Below are 22,739 nucleotides of genomic sequence, written 5' to 3' on the forward strand. Positions count from 1 at the left end.
GTCAGAAGATTTTATTTTTTCTACAATACTAAATAATCTTCACAATAAACTTTCAATAAACGAAGTGGTTCTGCAATATACTGTTTTATTAGTGCCGAGTGTGTTAAGAATTTGCTGATATTATGCATACCTTTTAAATCTCAATTTTGATTTCATCAAAGCTGTTTTTTTCTGCTGCTGGTATCCTGCAGCTTATTTAGTCTCACTCACAGTCTGAGCTGCATTCAATTTCATATCCCTCAGATACGTACAGAATATATGTATATAAAAGAAAAGTTTGTGCAGAGCATTGCCACCTGCTGCGCAGCCACGTTGCACATAGACAAAATTAAATTGAATATTGTAAAAATATGTTGGCCATAATGATGTTGTCCCTTCCCCCTCTGTTTGCCCCCTTCGATAGCAGACAGCAAGCAAAGCAGGGAGAAAGTGAGCAGACTGCATCCTGGCAACCTTTACGAGTGCTATTAAATATTTGTCCTTGCGACAACGACGACAACGATGCGTTTCCCAGGGTCTTCTAAATTTCCGTCTCATCGACGACGACGATGATGACGACGACGAGCAGAAACAACGAGCAACGGCAACAGCGACAACATTTCACTCAATTCAATTACCTTAAGAGTGTCACCGTCAAGTGTCTGGCAGGCAACTTGGAGCTTGGAGGAGCATCGACAACAACGACGACGACGACGACTATGACGATGAGCAGCTTGCAACAACCAATTCGCATTGTTGTTGTCGAGAGTTTGGCATTTAAAATCCCACATTTGATGTGCTTAGAGCTGCCTCTCCGCTGCTGCTGCTTCTGCTGCTTCTGCTCCTGTTGCTGTCTAGTCGAGGCGACTGACAATTTTCGTTGGGTTTACCTGTAAACTCGACCTGATTTATTGCCATACCGTGTGGCATGGCGGCGTGGCGTGGCAAGCTATGGCGTGGCGTGGCATGGCTCGCAGCCGACATGGCGTGTAATAAAATTTTAATCGATGTCGTACATTTGCATGCCAATTGCTAGCAGTTTGTTCCCTCCTCATCGCTGCCCCGCTTCAAGCCAATTACGGTGGCAAGGCAAAGTAAATGCGTCACATGTAATAGAACGCATGAGAGGCCAAAAGCCTTCAGAGCTAACGTTGGCTAATTTGATGCACATTTGCATAAACAACGGAGCAAGTTGCACACACTGCAAGAAAACAACAACACAACAGGTAACCCAGGCAACATCATAATTATTATATAGCCATCATCTTTTTATACCCGATACCCATTGGGTAGAAGGGTATTAAAATTTAATAACAGAAGAAGACATCTCCGATATCACATATCTATATGATCGCCTATATCTTAGTTACTATAAGAAGTAGAGTATATATAATATTATAGTATAGTATATAAATAAAGACATAGTATTCCATGGCAGTATTTGTCATATAAAAATATATCAAATACACTTTTCGGTATATTACAGTATTTTCGGTATTAATTTTGTATACCATTTAAGTGTATGATAGTACAGTATTAACATTTAAATATACTGGATTAATACTGAAAATACTGAAATACACCAAAAACAATATTTAGCGGGCATCTTTATTATAATTTAATACTGAAAATACTAAAATATACCAAAAATAATATTTGGTATCCATTTGCATCTTTATTATCTCTTAAATATTCTAAATTAATACTGGAAATACTGCAATATACCAAAAATTATATTTGGTATATTTGTTTCTGTTTAATTATGTATGGGTATTTAGCGGGTATCTCACAGTCGATAACACACGACCGTAGTTTTCATACTTGTTTTGTGTCTCTTTCTTTTTTTTTTGAATAAAGCACAAAACAAATGAAAAATACTTTGCAAGGGCGCGTTGTATAAATTTGTTTCAGGTTATTCAACGGAAATGAAAAACGCAAATTGAAAATTCTTTGGCATTACTTTCTGCTGCTGTGGGGACTTGACTTCATCCTTAGGCTGGGCGTAATGAAAAAACTTTAATGCAAAGCTCTTTATGCATATTATGAATGAAAAAGTTTATTGCACGTCGAGTGCAATTGTCGCTGCATTTATCCTTATGACATGTGGATGTGTGTGTGTGTGTGTGTGAGCGAGATCCTTTTTAAGCTGCAGCTCTAATTACAATACGGCAGACGGCAAAAGCCATGCGCCCAAAATAAGCCATTAATTTCATACTTACTGACCATTAAGTCCATTTACTCGGACTCTAGAACGCTTTCACGCTTTGCTGTCACAGCAATTACGCCTAAGCTCCGTCAAGTGTCAAACATAATGCGGCAAAACAGTTGTCACTGTTTTGGTATTTGTGACCATTAAGTCGCTGACCAAATTGCTGACTCAACTGCGGCTTCTGCGTAAAAGGGACAAATCTTTTTTAATAACTTGCAACATGTGTACGAAATAGTTGATACACACACAGCGAAAGAGAACTCTCACTCCCTACTGGACAGTTGATAAAGACATAATGGTATAGATTTACTTTTTATGTGCCAACATTTGCGGCTGATATTATTATCAGGCCTTCGCTCAGCGTCCACATGGGGGGGTCCTTGGCCATTTATGCCATAATTTGCCAAACAATACCGCTTTCTTTTCGGCTGGCATTGGCAACGTCTGTGGCATGTCCTGGTGGCAGGAGGCGGAGACGGAGGCAAACAGCTTATTTGGCAAATCACCTGCGCTTCCTTAGCAGCTTCCTGCTTAGGCAAACTTAATACTTCCTCGGCCAGAGAAAACATAAGACAAGAGGCAGCCACAACAGCTACGAGGCAGCATGTTTTCTTTAAGACGCAAATGTCTGTAAACAAAATAAAGCACACACACACCGAGTCCAATCCATATAATACCCAAATACCCAGGCAATTTGGTACGAGGCCTCATCCTGTTGCACAGTCCGCACTGGCTTTTCATTTGATAAACAAGCTCAAGGCCCAACTGCATAGCTATATGTTAGATGCTTACCTGTCTGCCTTCTCATATTGTGCCTAATGTGCTGGCCTCGCCTTGCTTTTTGTGCCTCTTTTTTGGCTGTCGGCACTGAAGTGCCTTTTTTCAATTTCCCCTGAGGCGCTTCCGATCAAACAGGAAGTGCTTAAGTTCAAACTGTGCAGCGGGCGAGGAACTCCAACCTCGGCCAGCCATGTTATTCTTTGCTTTCTTCTACAGTTTTTTTTTCTGTCTGCTGTCATAAATCTCTGAGGCTCTACGTTCGCTTTGATACGCTTTAGCAACGTGTAGCTCATCTTGCAAGCAATATGCCTTCGCATCAATTTGCACACTACACACAGCTGCCCCCATTAACTGGCACAAAATAACTCCATTCAACGGCATAATCTTCATACACAGACGCACACCTGTAACTTCATTACAATTGCCCTCGAGTCTCTCTTGCCTGCGCCTCAATGTATGCAATATAAATATGAACTCAGAAAATATGCCGCCCGTCTTTTTAGGGGTGTCTCAGCTCATACCAGAGCATCATATTTCACATGGCTAATAAACCAGACGACGCAGAACGTATGAGATGGCAGCATATGAATTTATTAATGAGCGGCAAATGAAGTTTTACAGCGGCATGGCAAGGCATTCACAGTGGCAAGCCACAATGCTGACATCTAAGCTGCCGCACACAAGGCGTGTATCGAAACAAAGCAAATAATCTAAGGCTGGCATAGGCTGATTTACGTAGATTTTGCACACAAAACAAAAAAAAAAGAAAAAACAATAAGGAGCAGGGCAGAGAGCCAGGCAAGCAAGGATCAAGCGCTCAGCCATGAATGCAAATTGAAAGCACACATTGCAATTTTTGGGCTCCCCAAAAAAAAAGCAGCAAGTTGAGTCCTGGCGACCAGAAATGAATGAGGCGCGCAGAGTCAATGGCTATGAATACGTGTGTGTGTGTATGTAAAAGTGGGTGTAGTTGGGTTTTTTTTTTAAAAAGCTAACAAACTTCTGTGATTGATAAATATTTAAAGCGCCGCAACAAAGCGAAATAATTGAAATAAGTGAAGCCACGTTCAGTTGAGGGTTGCTTCCTCTCCTGCTCTCTCTCTCTCTCGCTCTTCTCTCCCCCTTGACCGCCTTTCGAGGCCACAGGGACTGCTCTCGAATCTTTTGGTTCACCCCTGCTGCGTAGACGACGCTCTTGTGACAACAACAAGCCAAAAATGCTTGTTAGTCGCCCTGCTGAGGCACCCTCAGCTCAATGGATGCTGGTTACAGCTTCCTCTCCATCTTCAATTTTCATTCTCCAGCTACAGCTGCTGCTGCACCTTGCTTCAATCTAATTTCAGTGCTTATCACTGGAGCTGAAGCTTAGCTGCTTTAAAATGCGAATGACATGCCAAAGTACTCCAGATTCAAAAGATTGGAACAAGGGCAGCGAAAGCAATAGCGACACAGCCACAGCAAAGACACACACTCTCTCTATCTCTCTCTCTCTGTCTGTCTCATTCGCTTGTCTCTTTCTAGTTTGCTCTGTTCTCGCCCCCGTCTATGATTACGCTTCAGTGCAGGCTTTGTTTGTCGCTTGAACAGCAGCGCGTCGTTGTGCTGTCTTAATGTCCTGTTCGACTTGCTTGTTGATGTCACCTTTCCCCTTATTAACATACTCTTCTCGCTCCCCTGGGAATATTGCCTAGACGAAACGCAGCTCTCTCAACGTCTGCAACACTTTACAATTATTCATAATTGCGTATCAGTGTATGTAAATATAGAACTTTCAATGTTTTATCGATAAATTATGCAGTTGCTGTCGTAATGAATAATATTTTTACAGGCTTTCAAGTGAATTTTATGACTAACTTCGCAGTATAAGAAACAAACCGAATACTTTAATGGCTCTTCTTATATATTCTAATGTATTAAAGTTTATATTTAAGCTGTGTTTAATAAATAATTAATAGTTATTTTACATCTTTGTAGTAAAAATTTAGATTAAAGTAACTAATAATTTTATAAAACTTTTCCAGCTTATTCGTCACTAAATTTTTTCTTTCTTAATCATTTTTAATCCAAGTTGAAGTCCAATTTTTATAGTAAGCCTTTCCTGCAGCTACTTTAAGAGCATTCCAGCTTCGTTTTCATTTTCAGCTGCTATTTTGCTATTCTCCCCTTTAGATTCCATTCTGACTTTCCTCGTTTTTGCGTGGCGCATTTGCTGCTCTGTTATTCAGCTTGGCTGTGTCTGATGCCCACATAATGTCGCCATTTCGGCAGACATTGTTTGATTTGAATTCATTGTCGCGTAATTTGCACTGCACGCCTTTCGGTTAATGCGACGTGCCCTTCACTCCTCTCCTCCTCCTCTTTCTCCAGCTGATTTCCCTGCAGCCACGCCTTAGTGTTGAGCCATGCCACGCTTCGCCCACATCTCAGGTGCTCGCCCATTTCGTGTCGCTAATTACACAGTAATTAAAATTGCTGTATTTACACACTCATACACTCGCACACACTCACACACACACACACACAGATGTGCCTTATAAGTGCGTGCAAAAATGTTTAAAAAAAAATAAAAGAGAAAATGCTACAAAAATGCTGGAGTAAGAAAAAAATGAACAATGTACATTGTGCATACATATATTTCACATTTGTGCTCTCTTCTTCGCTGTTTTTAGCCCAGCATATTGCGCATACGTCGCGTAGGCTACACGCTTTGCATGCGCTTTGCAAATTAACCAAATGCCATACAAACAACAAAAAAAACTCAAGTGGAGAATAAAAAATATAAAAGTTGTATAAACTAGAACCTAAAACAGGCGGCAAATGTAATGACGTTTCGTACTTTGCTTCATTTTCGTTGATTTCCTTCTTTTTTTTCGTTGTGGGCGTGGCCGACATTTAACACATTTCGCCCGTCGAAAACAAGCTGTAAATGTTGGGCACCTGTTTGCTAGAGGGGAGTGGGGGAGAGGGCTCTAAAGGGGGTGTGGCACACGAGTGTTCAGCGCTCAGTTCAGTGCTTTTAACATATTTCGTATGGGCTGCGCCATTTTAATTGCATTTTTGCCCAGGCATTCTTTGGCCTGTCATGCAGGCAATAGTTGCGCGCCTAAAAATAGGCTGCACTCTGGCTTTCGCTTCTGGCTTCTGGTTAAGAGTGCTTTTGCGTGTTTTCTATTTTCAACTTAATTAATAGCAAACACACCGCAACCAACAACAGCAACAGAGCTACAGCTACAACAGCAACGACAACAACGAATGGAAATATTTATTCTTGGCAAGATTTTTTGGTTCGCCTCACACTTGATTTATATGGCGCACATATTTTATGCATAATGTTACTCGTAATTAGTTCTACATACGATTAAGGCTAAACAACAACAACAACAAGAACAAATGCTGACCAGAAGTTACTTGTCGTTGTAGTTGTCGTTGCTATTGCTGTAGTTTGTTGCCTGATTTAGCCATTACCTTGCCATTTAATATTTATTATCAGTAAATTACAATTGTCTCTCACATGCAATTGCCTCACAGCTCCTTCTGCTTCTGCTTCTATTGCTGCTGCTGCTGGTCATAAATATTTATTCACAACAAAACTCTCTACCAAAAACCTGTCACAGCCAAAGGCAAATGTTTATTTAACTTTCGGCTTCCCTTTTGTGCGTCTTTGCCATTTTATTCTCGCAATTGACCAAAGGCCATAGATTTTTCGGTAAGTCCAAAATGCTTGAGCATTTTTCAATGACAACTGCAGCTTTAATTAAACAAACGCACAGCTGGGCATATAAATTCCTAATGCCATAATCTAATCGTATCTTTACTGAAAATATGAAATTATTATTGAGCTGGAGGTTAGCACATAAAACACAATGGCTGACAGCAAGCAAACGATTAGCTGAATTATGGCGTCGAAAGCACAGGAAACCTATAATTGAACTGGTTATTGTTGGGAATTATGTGTGTGTGTGTGAAAGGAGTGAAACGGATTAAGTTCAGGTAGTTCACATTATGGGTAAATCAAGGAAAGTAAATAATTTGAAAAGTAAATAAAATTAGATATAACAACGACTGCAATCAAAATTGCAGCTAAATATTATTTATGTAAAATGCTTTGCATAAATGTCGCAAGAAATTTGTTGATTATTCTCTTTTTACCCACTTTTTATTATACAAAACAAACAATAAACTACTTACTTTTGTTAATAAATTCTTATAATTTATACAATAACTTTAATAAAAGAATATGGTTTGGAAAATATGTTGCGATATTTTACATTCTAATAAATCAAGACATGAACTGCAAGTAATTTCTAAAGTGAATAAAGGCTATTAGATGTAAAACTGAAGGGAACAAAGCTAAGGTCGAGTGTGCTCAAGTGTGAGATACCCCCTACCTATTTTCAATTTCAATAAGAGCAAAAGCAGTCAAATCATCTAAGATCCGTAGTAAGTAGGCATAAAAGTATTTTTTAATTAACTTTTACAATATTTATCTGATTAAACTTTCACCAATCATAAATACTATTAATATTATTGTAAGTACCAAAAATCATGGCTTCGAAATCTAGGTGTTCATACGGACGGACGGACAGACAGACGGACTTGGCTATATAATCTCGGCTGTTGACGCTGACCAAGAATATAAATCCTTTATAAGTTACATATATATATTTCCTGCATAAATATATAATATATATAATATATATAATAACCTTTACTCTATGTGTAGCGGGTATAAAAATTCAGTTTAAGAAGAGGTTCAACTCGCATAAGTATCACTGAACTGCAGCATTCTTAAAATCTGCCAATTGTTTTAAGAGATAATTGTATTAAGTTAATTGTGAAGATAAACTCTTACACAATTGCTGACTTAAACTACTTACGCTTGTAAATAAGTTCATTAATATTAAGCTCTTATAAATTATCGAATAATTGCAACAAAAGAATTTTCAGTTTTTCACAAATAGAGCTGCCTTGGGCAGAAGCTGAAGCAATAAATGAAAGAACAGCAAAAACAATCAGCAAATTAACTTTATCGCTTTTGGCAGTCAGCAGCTGCATTATTACATGAGTAAGTGAGAGTGTGTGAATGTATGTATATTATATCTATATAAAGTAGATGTGTGTTTGTGTGGTGCGCTAATGAAGCAAAAATTATCTGCTTAGCAGTGGCAACTGCCTGCAACTGTTGCCTTTGTTTTCGGGCAAGTCACAGTTCCACTTTCAGAACAACAAAAAGCAGGTGTGTGCGCGGCGATAATGATTGTAATTAATTTAATTCCGTTATATTTTCATCTAGACGACGGAGGTAACGATCCTCCGCAATGCGCTAAATGTTTCCGCTGCTTTATATATTTTTTGTTTTTATTTCTTGGGGTTTTATTTGTGACTCTTGTTTTCTGGGGTCCGCCTCATTACGTTACATGTCATTGTTGCAATTGTTATTGTTGCTGTTGCCGTTGCTCGTTTTTGGCCACAGCTAAAGGCATTTTTCACTGTGCTCTGTGTGGCAACGTAGTTAATGTTCTGCTGGCCTTCTGTGAAATCAGTTAACTCCTTTTGCTAATTACCAAAGTTTTATTTCCAGTTGCTATCCCATTTTATATGTGGCCAAGCCTCGAAAGCATTTACAGCCACCATTTGCAATCTTGATGTTCGTGTCAGGGCCACACTTCTTTATGTGGAGACCCACATACGAATGAGTGTGTGTGTCGGTGTGTGTGTGTTTCTTTCGTATGTATAAACGTAGACAAAGGGTTAATTAAAAGCCGTAAAAACTTGACGTCGGTATATTGGTAAGTATTGCCAACATGCGTTCAGTTAACAACGTTGAAGCGTTGAAGTTACTTTGACAGCTGCAGTTCAAATGTCAAGTGCACGCACACACCACTCAAGAGGGGGGAGGGTAGGTGAAAACGCCCACATGATATGGCCTTTGTAATTGACGAAAACAATAACAAGTTGTGAAACGAAACGAAACTTCAGCCTCAACAAGCTGCAAGGCGAGAGGCAACCGCCGATGTTGCTGCTGCCTTTTGCTGTGTTGCCTGCACTTGAAACTTCCTGTTGTTGTGTGTTGCCTGCCTGCCTGATGAGATCCTAGACAAAGTGCTGTCAGTGAAAGTGCATCACACTCTCAAGTTCTCAAAAGGTAAATATTTTTGCCTTAGTTATGAAATTTCCAAGCAAGTGCACTTGACTTGCTTGCAAATGCTGCTGTTGTTGCTGCCGCTTCCTTGCAATATCAGAATCAATCAAGTGCTCAAATTTTAATCAGTTGTTGCGTTCGACAACGAGTTTCATGAACTCTTCTCACTTTGATGGCAAAACCGCAGCCCGCAAACTACTTGCAACTGGGCTGAATTAAGCTCTGGCTAACTGATGTAGTTGGCATAGAAGCCAGAAGGATGCTGCAACGTTGCAGCAATGTTTGATGGCCACAGTTTCAACCTCAAATTACACGTTATTCGTTTGGAGTGTTACTTTCGCCAAGCACGCCTTGAAGTGCTGCTTTAAATGATGCTGAATTTTGATGTCTTTAGCGGATTGATGAACATTCCTGGAACAACAAGCAACCAACAACGAACAACCAACAACCACCGAAGGCAACCTCTGTCCTTCTGCTGTACTTCCCCAAGCACTCCGAGTGTGTCTTCCCTTCTGTTGCAAAACAAATAACAATAATTATCTTGACAACAATTTCCGGTATTTGTGCTTCAGTCGAGCGCAACGAGAACCAAAATGAAACTCGGGCTCAACTCAACTTGACTCGACTCGACTCGTCTCGATTCCTTCGCTTGCTTCCCAAGCTCCAAACACGAGGAGCCGTTGATAACCTGCGGAGGCAGGTGCGGGGGAGGGGGATGGGGAGGGTTGGGCCACAGGTTTGAATATTTTGTAATTCATGTTGCTTTTGTTGCCTGCGCTGTTCTGTGTGTATTTTGTGTGCTGTGTTTCATTGTGCTCTGCTGTGTGGTTGTTTGGCTCCTTTAGTCATTCCCAGTGGGTTAGTTTTTGCTCTTACTTCTCCCTTCTGGCAGACACAAAATATCATGTCAGACGTTGTTAAACTTTTGTCTTATGATTTCTTCAAATTTGATAAGGCAAACACACAGCTGAAGCTGAAACTGAAACTGAAGCTCGTCTATAGACGCAGTGGCGACCATTAATTTATATCCTGAAATCATCTTCACATTAAACAAATTACTTCAGCTCCAACATTTCTCCAGCTCTTGCATTAATAAATGTTAATTTAAGCATGAAATTAAAACAATAATTTAAGCAGTTTACAGCTGATATTCTGAGACGTTAATGAAGTACATTTCGTATATGTTAGACGTATTACAAATTTTTAATTAAGATTATGTTGGATACGTAACTCTATAAGTGTTCATCTGGGCATACTGTCGATAGGTATCGATAGTTCGAATCCTTTTTTAATGATTAATAATAAATGTAATAGATATAAAACTATTTTAATACATTTGCATTCGGTGCAAGATAATTTAATATTGAAATAAAACGCTGATATACTCTTTATTTGTTGTTTGGCCTTTACTTTAATTGATACAATATTTTAAACGAATTATATTTACTATAAAATATTTTAACATTAAAATTCAACTAGAATTCTCTCATGAAAACTTTCGTTCGTTTCTCAATTTGTACTTTTTATAGTACTTTAAATTTAAAAATATTTTAAAGGAATTATATTTACTACAAGATATTTATAATTCATACTAAAATTCAAGAATTAAATTCAACTTCCGCTTTAAAACCTGCCTAAAATAAAACTCGCAAACAAAACTTCCTTTTGTTGCTTGGTCTTTACTTTTTATTGCACTTTCGATGTGGTCAATTTGATCGTAATTTTGTGGATAAACACCTGGCTACCTGTGTATTTCCCTTTTATATTCTCTCAACAAATTTATAAGTTTTAATTGTGTCTGCGACAAGACGAAATTCCTGCCTGCGCCTGCCAACACCAAAAAGCATTTCCAAGCAATTAAACCCAAAACAATTTTGACTAGAAATTTGCTTAATCCACCCAAACCACACACACACACACACACACACTGGAACACTCGCACATTCACATGTGAGAAAATATTTTAATTTGTATTTATTTTAATGCTCGAACGCCTTCAACAATATGCCAGGCGTAAAACCCACATCGCAACCGGATCCCAGCTCAATTCCTTTTTCTTCCCCTTCCCATAGGCAAACAGTAGCCTTTAGGGCCACAAACTGCAAGCAAATTCCTTTTGAGCGCATGGTCAAATGATTTCCAGCTATTCTTTTAATGTTCTACTGCTGCTTTGGCTTCACTCTTACCCTCACCTCAGGCTCAGCGCCTCAAGTTATGCACCAAGTTTTTGGTGGTTAGCCAACGACAAATAAAAATGCCAGCCTACAATTTTTTTCCTGGCTTTGCTTTGCACTGCAACCGCCTCACACTTGGCCATCAAATAAACTTTAATGGCCGTGTTAATAATCATAAAATTTCATTAAATTACCCAGCTAAATAGACAAACAACAAAAAAAATCAAGGGTGCAAGAGGCAGTCAAATGAGGCATTAGCAAAATATTCGCTTTAAAGAAAATAAAGACAAGTTTGTTCTCTTGGGAGTGCGAAGCCTGTGAAACAATTCAATTACGTTGTAAAATGTCTAACTACACAGTCTGAGTGCGAGGCTGTGTGTGACGTCTAATAAAGTTTCATTTTATAGACCTGCCAGCACTTCTTGCAGAAGGCAACAATTGGCGACGCTCGAACCACAGCCGTAGCAGTCTTTTGAGGCATAACTTGTGCTCATCACAGTGACCTCAGGCAACCATAGCTAGTTGTTGTTGTTGCATTCTGCAGCCATTTTCACAAGTTTAGTTGGAAATTGAAAGCATTGCTGTGGTCAGTGTCTTTGTGTTTTTCCTGGCCCCGGCAAATTCTTCAGAATTACTTTTACAGTTTCTCTGGCATGTTGTAGTTGTTGTTGTAGTTGTTGTTGTTACAGCTGTCCGAAAAGGCGCACTAAACACTAAATAAAATTTTAGTTTTCAACTGCACACGCATACACATACGCAGAGAGGACGATGCGGCAATGTCCTTGGGCATATGTGTGTGTGCGAGCTTACTTCACTCTTGTGACTCTCTGCCATATTGAACGAAGATTTATTGCAGTGCCAGTGTGTCCAAGTGGAAATAAATCAAATAATTTTCCATGTGGAAAAATTTCGAGCACACAGCTGAAAGGAAAAAACTACAAAAAAATGAAACAAAAAAAAAACGAACTGCAAATTAAAAACAACAAAAAGAAGAGAGAGAGAGAGAGAGAGAGAGAGAGAGAGAGAGAAAACACAACCAAAAGTCAAGTGAGCCACAAATTCTCGGGCAAAACGAGTGCAAGCAGCTGCTAGTAAGGCTCATTGTGTAATTTACTCATTATGCAAGCACACAGCATGTGTTTGTGTGTGTGTGTGTGTGTGTGAAAGAGTCTTAGTGCCTGCGCTTGAAAGTGCGCTACGAAAAGTGCAGACTCGCCGCCGCCTGCCCTGCTGACATGCCTGGCAGGCCCAGTGTTTGCTCATTTTACATACAAACAAAACAACAGCAACAACAACAACAACATGGGAGTCATTTAGCCTGCATATGCATGAGCAGCCCTCTGGCCAGTTTTTGGCTCGGTCGCTCCACTCTGAACACTGAACTCTGCTCTCTGCTGTCCTCTGCACTGCGCCGCTGTATTTTTATATTAGCGCACACACATTGCGCATACGCCCCGTGCGCCCTTGCACACATTACCTAACTGTCATTGTCCAGAAATTAACGAAAATATATGTACGAGAATATACGTAAGTATCTGAAGAGTGTACACAAACATATTCACGCTGAAGGCTAAAGGCGCCGCGCTGCAAGTTTTCAACTCTGACCGAAAATGGGCAAACACAGCACAGAGTAAAAGCAACACAAAATAAAAAAAAAAAATAGAAGAAAACTTTTGCATTTCCTCGTACTAATGTATGTTAATTACAGGGGGATTTTCCATGCAGAGGATTTGCATTTTAATTTATGCACCGAAAAATTTGCGTTTCGTTTCTGTTTTCTTCTTTTCCTTTTTGCATTCTCAACAAACAAAACAAAATAACTCGGGATAGAGAGCAGCGAAAACGACAACAACAACAAAATAACAACATATACATATGTATGTAATACCTGAAATGAGAAGTTACAGTGCAATCAACTGTTAGAGTGTGTGTGTGTATTGGGGCACTTCATTATATTGCCAGCAAAAGTGGATGACGCGACGGTGTGGCAAAAAAAAGAAGGAAAAATTATATTTATACTTGAAGTCTGAGCTGTAAATAAGTAAGTCAAGTGCTTGACCGTTAATATAAATAAAAACATTATTTTTTAATTGCTTCAAATTCGTGTGCAATTGCGAAAGTTTTATGGTGCTGAGGTGCAGTTTTTCACACGTACAAGAAATAAAAATATACTTCTTCTTTTCATTCATGCCAAGAAATACGTTAAAAAGCCTTTCGCTTGAAAATTTACTATGGCTTTATTAAGTTATATAAAGGAACTCATAGAAAATATCAAAGACTTCCCTGATGTACTTCTTTATGTCACACAAATTTTTTTAAATAAAAAAGTTCTCGGAATATCTGCGAAAGACCATTTTAATATCATAACCAAATATTTTTCATTGTAGATACACTATTTAAAGAAAATATATATTCAAAAATGTTTAAAAATACCTAAAACAATTATTAATTCTATAATTTTTTAACAGAAATAAAAGAAACATTAATTTAATTTTGACGTATCTTAAAAATAAATATATCAAACGTCAGTCCATATGAAGACCTAGATTTCAAAGACTATACGAGATGGAGATATAATTTGTTTAAAATTTTTGCCGCGCCCACTTCAGTCATCGCAAATCGAAAATAATCGAATAACAAGCGTAATTTTGAGGCAAATTTTTGTTGCTACATACAATAATAATAATAACTAGTATTATATATTGTAATATATCTGATTTGTGAATTTAGTTGCGATCAGATACAAATTGTTGAAGTTAGGAATTGCTTTGGCTGGCAATGTAGTATATTTTGTATGTTTTTTGGTATATTTTCAATGTATTACTAATATACTAAATATAACCTTTGGTTTTTTTTGTATTTTTGGGGTACATTAATTTGTGATAATTTAATCATAATACCGCAATGTTTTGCTTATATTTAAAATGAGTAGCACAATCGCATGTTATGCCGAATTAACTGATGAACTAATTAAACCAATCGTAAATACTTGCTTTATTTTCTGTTTGAAGAGCTTAAAAATGCAACCTAACTAATATTAAATTAAATATGCTTGCCTTCAACTTTGTCATCTCTGATGATCAGAGAACTGAGCGCGCAAATCTGCGAAATTAGCAGAGAGGAGAACAGTCTCTTGGAGCTTAGATGGCGCCCTTGTTCAATTAAATTAATACAAAGCCAAAGTACACGCATTAATGCTAAGTAGCTACACCCACACACACACACACCCACACCACACCACAGTACACGTTGAGGCGGGGCAAGCTGTAAAGGAGAGAGGTTAATTGGAAGGAGTGGCAATCTGAGCAAAGCCTATGAAGAGCAGCCAACTTAAGCAATGGAATTTGAGCACAGGCAACTGCTAACCAGCTAAGTTGGAGGAGATACTACACAAGCAGGTGCAAAGTGGAGAGGAGGAGGAGGATGTGAAGGTGGCAATGAATGTGCCTCCGAGTGTATGAGTATGTGTGTGTTGGTTAAGCGTCTTACTCAGGTATTTATGTATTTACATTGTGAATATTTAATGGAGATATGCGACGGATTACAACAACTAGTTGGCTGGTTGCCATTGCGTATTGGGGTTTGTTTGCCAGTGTGTGTGTGTGTGTGTTGGTGTAGGTGTGTGTGAGTGTGTGTAGAAAAATGACACCTCCAAATCCAAACTAAAAGAGAATATTTAAGCAATCAACAACAACTAACGAAACGAAAGAACAACATACGAGAGAGAAAACTGAAAGCTCACTCTTTATTTCACTTTAATGAATATTGCATAGCCAAAAGGCGCGCTTGCTGCAATGTGCCCCGAAATGAAAAAGCGGAAAATGCTAAAAGCGAATGGCAAATATAATATTCCTCCAGCCTCCGGCTGTCAACCTTCCAGCCTGCCAGCTTGCCAGGGCAGAGAGTGGCCTACGGCTTTAAATCATTCAAGCGTTATTTTTATGGCTCGAACCAGACACGAAATTCAGTTTCAGTCTCCAGACTCAGTTTGCAGTGAGTGCTTCTAACTATTTAAAAAACGAACTCAAAAAAAATAAAAGAGAAGCAATTTTTTAGTTAATTAAACGACAAAGCAAATGCCGGCGACTCGAATGGCCTTTGGCGTCTTGGCTGCAGGGTCCAGCGCTTTATGAAGTTGGGTCACAGTCAACTGCAAAGCAGGTCAAGCTTAATTTTAGTTAGTCTATACAATGTCCAACAAATTTCGGTTAAAAACTGTGTTGTCATGATCGATTTGTAAGTTGCTCATTAATTTTTTCAGCAGCAACTCTTTCTGTTCAGAATTCTGAAAAAAAAAACTTTTATTTATTTTAGTATCCAGTATCTGTGAATTATGAAGTGCCCAACCATTTTTTGTCGTAATTTTTTCTCATTCAAAATTTCTTCACCCTGACTGCATAGCTCTTCATTGAGTTGAGTTATAATCAATTGCCAGCTGCAGGAGCAAGTCAAGCTGTAGCTTAGTTTAGTCTCTAAAATGCTTAGCAAGATTATTTAACTTTATTTAATTTTTTTATTAACAATGGTATTGCAATGATCAATGCATAAAGCACACATTACTTTTTCAGTGACAACTTTTTAAATGGCAACTTTTTCCAATCAAAATTTTGCACCTTGGCTGCAATGATTTTTATGGAAGTCAAGTTTTAGGTAAAATGTGCAGCTAAACAGCTGGATTTTTATTTATTTTTCATCGATTAAAAACTGTATAGCAATAATCGATTTACAGTTTTCTAGAGCAACTTTTTCAATTCCAAAATCCAACTTGATTTTCCTTGAACCCATTCGAAGCTAGCAAGATATCCTGCTGCGATCGTTGCGTGCCGTCAAGTTTATGTGTCTGAAATGCGCCATATAATCAATGTTAATGAATTTTAATGGCTGCCAGCTTTATCTGTTTGTGTGGCCACACTTAAAGCTAATGAGGCCAAAGAGCTGGCGAGAAAATGCAAATGGGGAAATTGCACAACATTGTTAACAATTTGTGCTGTTGCTGCTTTTGCTTTTGCTTTTGCTGCTGCTGCTGCTCGTTTTTTGCACATTTGTCGCAATTCGTTTATCCTCTTATTTATATTTGCACTAATTTACAGTAAGCAGTTTTAGCTTTCGCCCCATGTTTGTTATTAACAATGGCGTAATCATCGTTTTGCTGTTTTCTCCTTCTTTTTTTTTGTTGGGCAGGGTCTTGCCCCAAACGCTTTTCATGCTCTAATTAAGTGCAGTTACTCTAATGAGCAAAAATTGCAAACAGCAAACAAAAAAAAAGATGACAACAAAAAACTGTCCCAAAAGCTGTAACAGTTGCAGCCACAGTTCCGTGAAAGACGCGACCGTGCGTGAAAACTTTATTCCTTGGCAGAGAAAAAAAAACAAACAAGATAAAGATAGTGCTTGTGGTTTGACCTCATTGAAGTGTTGTTTTTTTAAAATCTGCTGTATACTTATACTATATATACAGATATAGTTGCTGCGCCCTCCAACTGTGTTTGGTCATCCATTTGTCTATGCAAAATTTGTGTCGCTCATTAGTGCAATTTGCATGCATGACAGCAAATTGAGGCCCAGTTTCGAAGCCAGCAGCCGTGTCCATCTATCTGTCCAGCTATCCAGCTATCCTGGCAGCCGTTCACAATAAATGCATACTCAGTTTACCAGCAGCAGACACACACACACACAGTTATAGATACAGATAGAGAAACAAATGCTATTGCATTTAGCTGCTGCTACGTTCATCAAATGCAGCACACGAGACTCACTCCTGTCTCATTCCTTGTCGCTTGTCCAATTCAAATACGATGTGTGTTTTATTTCGTATTTCGAAGCTATGCAATTGTTAGTGTTATTGTTGTTGTTCGCATCTCCATTGCAGGCTGGGCCCTCTGGCTTGACCGATCCTATTCGAATGCTGTCCAGATTCGGCGACACTAAGTAAACAATGGCGCAGCTGTGGTGCAGCATAACACACACACACAATGACGACGACGTTTGCCCATTGGCCTGTCTGCGCTGCAGGCTTTGCAAATATGCAAATGTATCTGCTGCGCTCTTCTCGTCTCGTCTCCCCTTCGTCTGTATTCGATAACATTTCGAGCTCAGCGTCACATGCAGATAAAACACAAAACATTCCGAATTAGTAGTCGAAAAAAGCAGCAGCAACAGCAACAGCAGCAGCAGCAACCATTTTTCCAAAAACCAAATTCATTTTCAATTAAGGACATTTCTGCATATCGACAGAGTGTCGCTTTCTCTCTCTCTTCTCGCTTTCCCTACGCCTAATGCATTCTGTGTTTTGTAGTTGTTGGAGCTAAATATATTACGTATACGTATTGGATATGTACTATGTATATAGTTTTTGGCAATTTACAGTCGCCGCTGTTGACACTCGCCAGCCAGCTAACCAGCCAGCTATCCAGCCATATTGCCAGGGTGTCAGAATGTGGTCAAAATGCCAATTGCAAAACAATTGCATTTTGGTTACTTTGCTCTTAAATCCGGAATTTCGATGGCAGCCAACTAACCAACATTGCGACGGCTTCCGATGACACTCTGAAACGGGCGTTTGCTGCTAACTGCTTGGCTGCTCAAACAAAAAAGACCGAATGGACTTTCTCCCTCTCTCTCTCTCGCTCTCTCTCTCTATTTATCTCTCTATGCTGCAAAGACAATAAAACGTTAGCAGCCTGAGCTTAAAAGCAAAATATTGTAGAGCAATGTTGTGTGTGTGTGTGTATAAATCTCCTGCTGCATTGCGTGAATTTCATTTCGCACTCGATTTTCCTTTATTTTTTTGTTTAGTTTCTGCTATGTTACAGTTGTTGTTATTATTGTTGTTGTTGTGGCTATGCAATGGTCAAATTTTTAGACGACAAGCATTTTTGACATATTCCGCAATGAAATACTCACTCGCCTAGCTGCAAAACAAAAACCGAAAAAGCAATTAAATTGCACACTCTCAAATGCAACAGAAAACAACACCAATCAAACACACACACAGTCATACACACACAAATAAAAGCACTAAGCAACAATATTAAATAGTTTCAAAACTAGTAGAAAGAAAACGACACAAAAAAAAAGAAATGTTCAAACACTCACACACACAAACAAACGCACACATTGAAATGCAAATGTGGCGTTGCTAAATTGCATATGACATGCAAATACGTTTAATTTCAAAAACTAAACTAATAAAAGCAACTGCCACACACTCGTCCACACTCATTTCAAATTCTGCCGTTGAGATTCTTTTTTTTCGTTCTTTATTCTCGTTTCTTTTTTCCACTTTTTTTGTGTGTGTTTGGTGCACAAAATAAGCAATCGAAATGCATTTTGCGCAAATTTGAAAAGTTAAATAAAAAATAGACAAAATTTTTGTTTGCATTGCAGTGCAATTAAAGCACTGTGTAAATACAAAATAGAGATCAGATTAGAGTTGTCGTAGCCAAGCACAAAGTAAAGCTATCTCTGCATTAAATATGCATTAAGTAACATGAGAGTCAAAGGAATATTTTAATGAAATGCTTATTGAAAAACTGCATGCAAAACTGTTTGCTTGAGTGCAATAAAATTAAATAAATACAGCATCAAAACAAATTATTTTCTCTGGTCTTGTCATTTATTTACTATAATATTTGTACGCGTCAGTGTTTTAAATAGAATATGCATTCTAGGAATTACATTTAATTAATAAATGTGTTTCTCATAGATCATTTAAAGCTAATATTTTAAATTTACACACTTCAACATTGCACGAACTTTAAATAAGTAAATTCATGACAGTAAGTTCTGGGATTATGCTTTTTTTTAAGACTTTATAAACCAATTTTTAGTTGGTTATTTAAGAATTTCATTGATATAAGAGAAATCGCCTACTCAGTTGCTTTGGCTGACAATACGATTTATTTCTTTGCTTTATGGTATATTTTAATCACAGTCCTTTATCAATAAGACAAAAAAAGATTTTGATATATTTCATTATTTTTATGGTGTATTAATTCGGTATATTTTAAGATAATGCCGCATTGTTTAGCTTTCATTAAAAATGTGAATCTTACAGTCGAGCACTCTCGACTGTAGCTTTCTAACTTGGTACGAGTAATATTAATTTTATCACTGATATTGTTTATGCCAAACATATTCAAGCATTTTAAAATCTGTTTTCTTAAATTCAACATTTATAAATATGTGTTCTATTCATTGTATAGACTATTCTTTAAGTAATTCTTTTGAAATCTATACCTTTAGCATAGTAATAGCTATTTTACGGCCAATGACAACAATGAGTTGGCAAATAAATTGAGTGGGAATGCAAGGCGTACTATTGATAGCAGATTGCATCTGTTGGCAATACAAAACTAAGGCAACATGTAGAAAATTACAAGGAAATGATGCGCAAAATATTTCAATACGAAATGATAAATACATATTGTAGCTGAGTAGAGAAGCGGGTATCTAACATTTCCTTGCGCTCAATATGGACGTGCTGCTCTCACAAGCAACTGTCCTGAGCAACAATACACGCGGGTATCATATAAGCACACACACACTTATACTCGCACACAGACACATAGATACGGTTACATGCTTGGCAGTTAAAAGCGGCAACAAAAGAAATCGCACATTTCAACGTTTTGAATTTGAAAAAAGGATATTTTTCACATTATAATAAGAAATGAGGCTGAGGACGCGCGGCGCATGTTATGACCTCGTCCCTAGCTCCTTGCCACAACGCTTCTATTTCACTCTTTACGTTTCTTTCTCTGTCTCTATCTCTCTCTATCGCTAGCTGCCTTTGGTAGCCACTTTAAAATGCAGAACAGCTGAAAAATCATATAAACACAAATAATAAAATCGACAATTTGGCAAGAGGCGCACGCACATCTACATCTTATCCTTGTATCCATTCGACCGGGGTGTGTGTGCGTGTCTGTGTATATCCGTGTGCATGTGTGTGTGTGTGTGCAATGAGCACATAACTGCAAATGTACTAGCAACAAAACGTGCGGCGATTTTGTAAAAAGTCCAAATAAGCAAAAGGGGTTAATTTTCCATCTCATCCTCTGCACAACAAAAAAATGTTATTTCGAGTTTATTTTCTTTCACAACTTGGCGACTTGACGACGCCCCGAATATGACCAAAGCCAAAGCCAAGCCTTAGAGTATATATTGTGGCCGTAACTTGAGAGAATAATCCAACGATTTAATAGTGCAACTAATCCGTTTAGTGGAACCAATAAACTGCAGAAAGCAGACTGAGAATTTTAGCTCAGCAGTTGCAAAAAAGAATTCAGCTTGAAAAACATGTATTTTAATGGCGTTATTTTATTGCTGCTGATGCCAGCAATCTTGGCCGATGAGGAGCTACCCGAACGAGATCTTATACAACCACGAATCTTTCATGGCAAACCCATAAGTCTAAGAACTCTAGGAGGCTATGCTGTGCAAATCTATCGTGGTTCAACTCTAGTGTGCACTGGCACTTTGTTGAGCAAAAATCACATTCTAACGGCAGCGCATTGCTTTGAGAGGGCAAATTTCACAGACTTTTATGTGGTTGCTGGTGAAACTGATCAGGTGGACTTCTACTTTGAGGAGGATAGAAACTATGTGATTAAGGGAAAGCGACATCCGGACTACAATAAATTACAATTCATTGGCGACATTGCTGTTGTCAAAGTGCGGTATCCCATAAGAGGACGCGGCACTGGTTACATGAATCTCTGCAGTCGTTTGATGTCCGCTGGCAACATGGTCACAGTCTCTGGCTGGGGATCTAGTGAGAACCAAAGGAACCACAACAAGCTGCGCACAATGCGAATTCCAATTGTTGCGAAGCCCGAGTGTAATGAGAAGATGGCCATAAAGTTGCCGGTGAATGTGATCTGTGCCACCAACTATAAGAAGAGCACTCTGTGCAGCGGTGACTCAGGTGGACCGATGATCTTCAATGGTGAAGTTTGTGGCGTCAGCACTTGGACCTTTGAGTGTGGAAATACGATTAAACCTGACATCTTCATGAGTGTCTACGTGTATCGGGATTTTATTAACAAAGCAATGGATGAGATGGGAGATTGATTGAGAGTGTAGAGGATTATGAAATAAGTGAAAATTTCTAAATTGTTAATGAAGAAATATTTTATGTTGCAGAAAACTCATCAAAAATAAAGCAAAGATACAATCACTTTGAATAAACCTTATTTCCTTTGAATTTATAAAAATATTATAATGAATTCATTTCCTATACCCAATAAAATAAAACTAAGATTCAAGAATTTTTTGTGATTACAAATAAAGCTCAGCATTTAGAATTTTTTGAAACTGCGACCTTTAAGAAATTTGATTTGAAGTTTTGAAAAAATTAGTGAAAGCGTTTAAAGCTTTGTAAATATATAAACTACATTATTATACTGTATTAATAATGTCAATTCATTTATTTATTTTCACTGAAATATTATAAAAAATAAAAAAAATTATTGTAATTTTTTATTGTTATGCGTTTTTGTTTGTCCAAAAACAAAAATTTGTACAGATATTAGAATTACCTTAAACACGAAATGTTTATGTACTACAAAAAAAAATAATAATAAGATTCTTATTTTACGCTTCTCATTTAGTTAATGAAAGAGTGTGATTTGTATTCCAACTATAACAGAAAATAACATTATTTACGGTTCATTTACAAGTCTTTCAATTCTATTACCTTTCTTAAGTGATCTCTCTGACCTTTGTGAAATTAAAGTTTCCGTTTGTTGAAATTTTACATCGCGTGTAGAATTGAAAGCTAATTCTCTACACTTGAATCTGTAACACGCTAAACCAGCTGCGCTCTTTCTCGGCTCTCTTACGCTCTCGCTCACGCGCTCTCTTTCGCTTTGGCGCTCGCTCTCCACTCTCTCTGTGCTTTGGGTCTTCCAATGCGCTGCCAAGCATGAAGAACATGAGAGAAACACGTATGCGGCGGCTGCAGCGAACGAAGAAAGAATGAATGAAAGCAAAGGGGGAAAACAAGCAATAACAAAACCGCAAAAGCAATGAAAAATTTCTTTAAAAAACCTGCCGGCCGCAGCGATTTCCAACTATTCCAGGCGGGTTTCCATATCACGTTCTCGTTCTAGCTGTTGTTGTTGTTGTTGCTTGTGTTTTGCTGTGATTGTGTTGTTGCCGATAATAAATGCTGTAGTTGCCTTTTGCAGCTTGTCACACTTTTGCAAGCGTTTTTATCAGTCAACTATTCTGTTCTCCGCTCTCCACTCTTTTCTTCTCTCTGCTGATGGCGCTGTCTTTTGCTGTCTCGCTCGACCGCATAGAAAAATGCGCAAAGCGCAACTAATGCTGACACGGCCCCGCTTTCATCCGTCCCCTTCCCCTTGTAACACTCAATCTCTTTCTCTCTCTGTCTCGCACTTCCACAAACCCCACTCAGTGGGTCGCTCACTATTTGTAGCTGTGGCCGATT

The 22,739-nt window shown here is 38.3% G+C and overlaps 1 protein-coding gene across 1 annotated transcript; it reads left to right on the forward strand.

Annotated features, from left to right (window-relative positions):
• The first annotated feature begins 20,567 nt into the window (after positions 1-20,567).
• LOC133838956 (seminase) lies at positions 20,568-21,461 on the forward strand. Its single transcript, XM_062270232.1, has one exon. It carries the CDS (start codon positions 20,585-20,587, stop codon positions 21,356-21,358), a length of 774 nt encoding a protein of 257 aa, XP_062126216.1. The 5' UTR covers positions 20,568-20,584; the 3' UTR covers positions 21,359-21,461.
• Positions 21,462-22,739: the final 1,278 nt, after the last annotated feature.

This window comes from Drosophila sulfurigaster, chromosome 2R (genome assembly GCF_023558435.1).
Source record: "Drosophila sulfurigaster albostrigata strain 15112-1811.04 chromosome 2R, ASM2355843v2, whole genome shotgun sequence".
NCBI lineage: Eukaryota > Metazoa > Arthropoda > Insecta > Diptera > Drosophilidae > Drosophila > Drosophila sulfurigaster.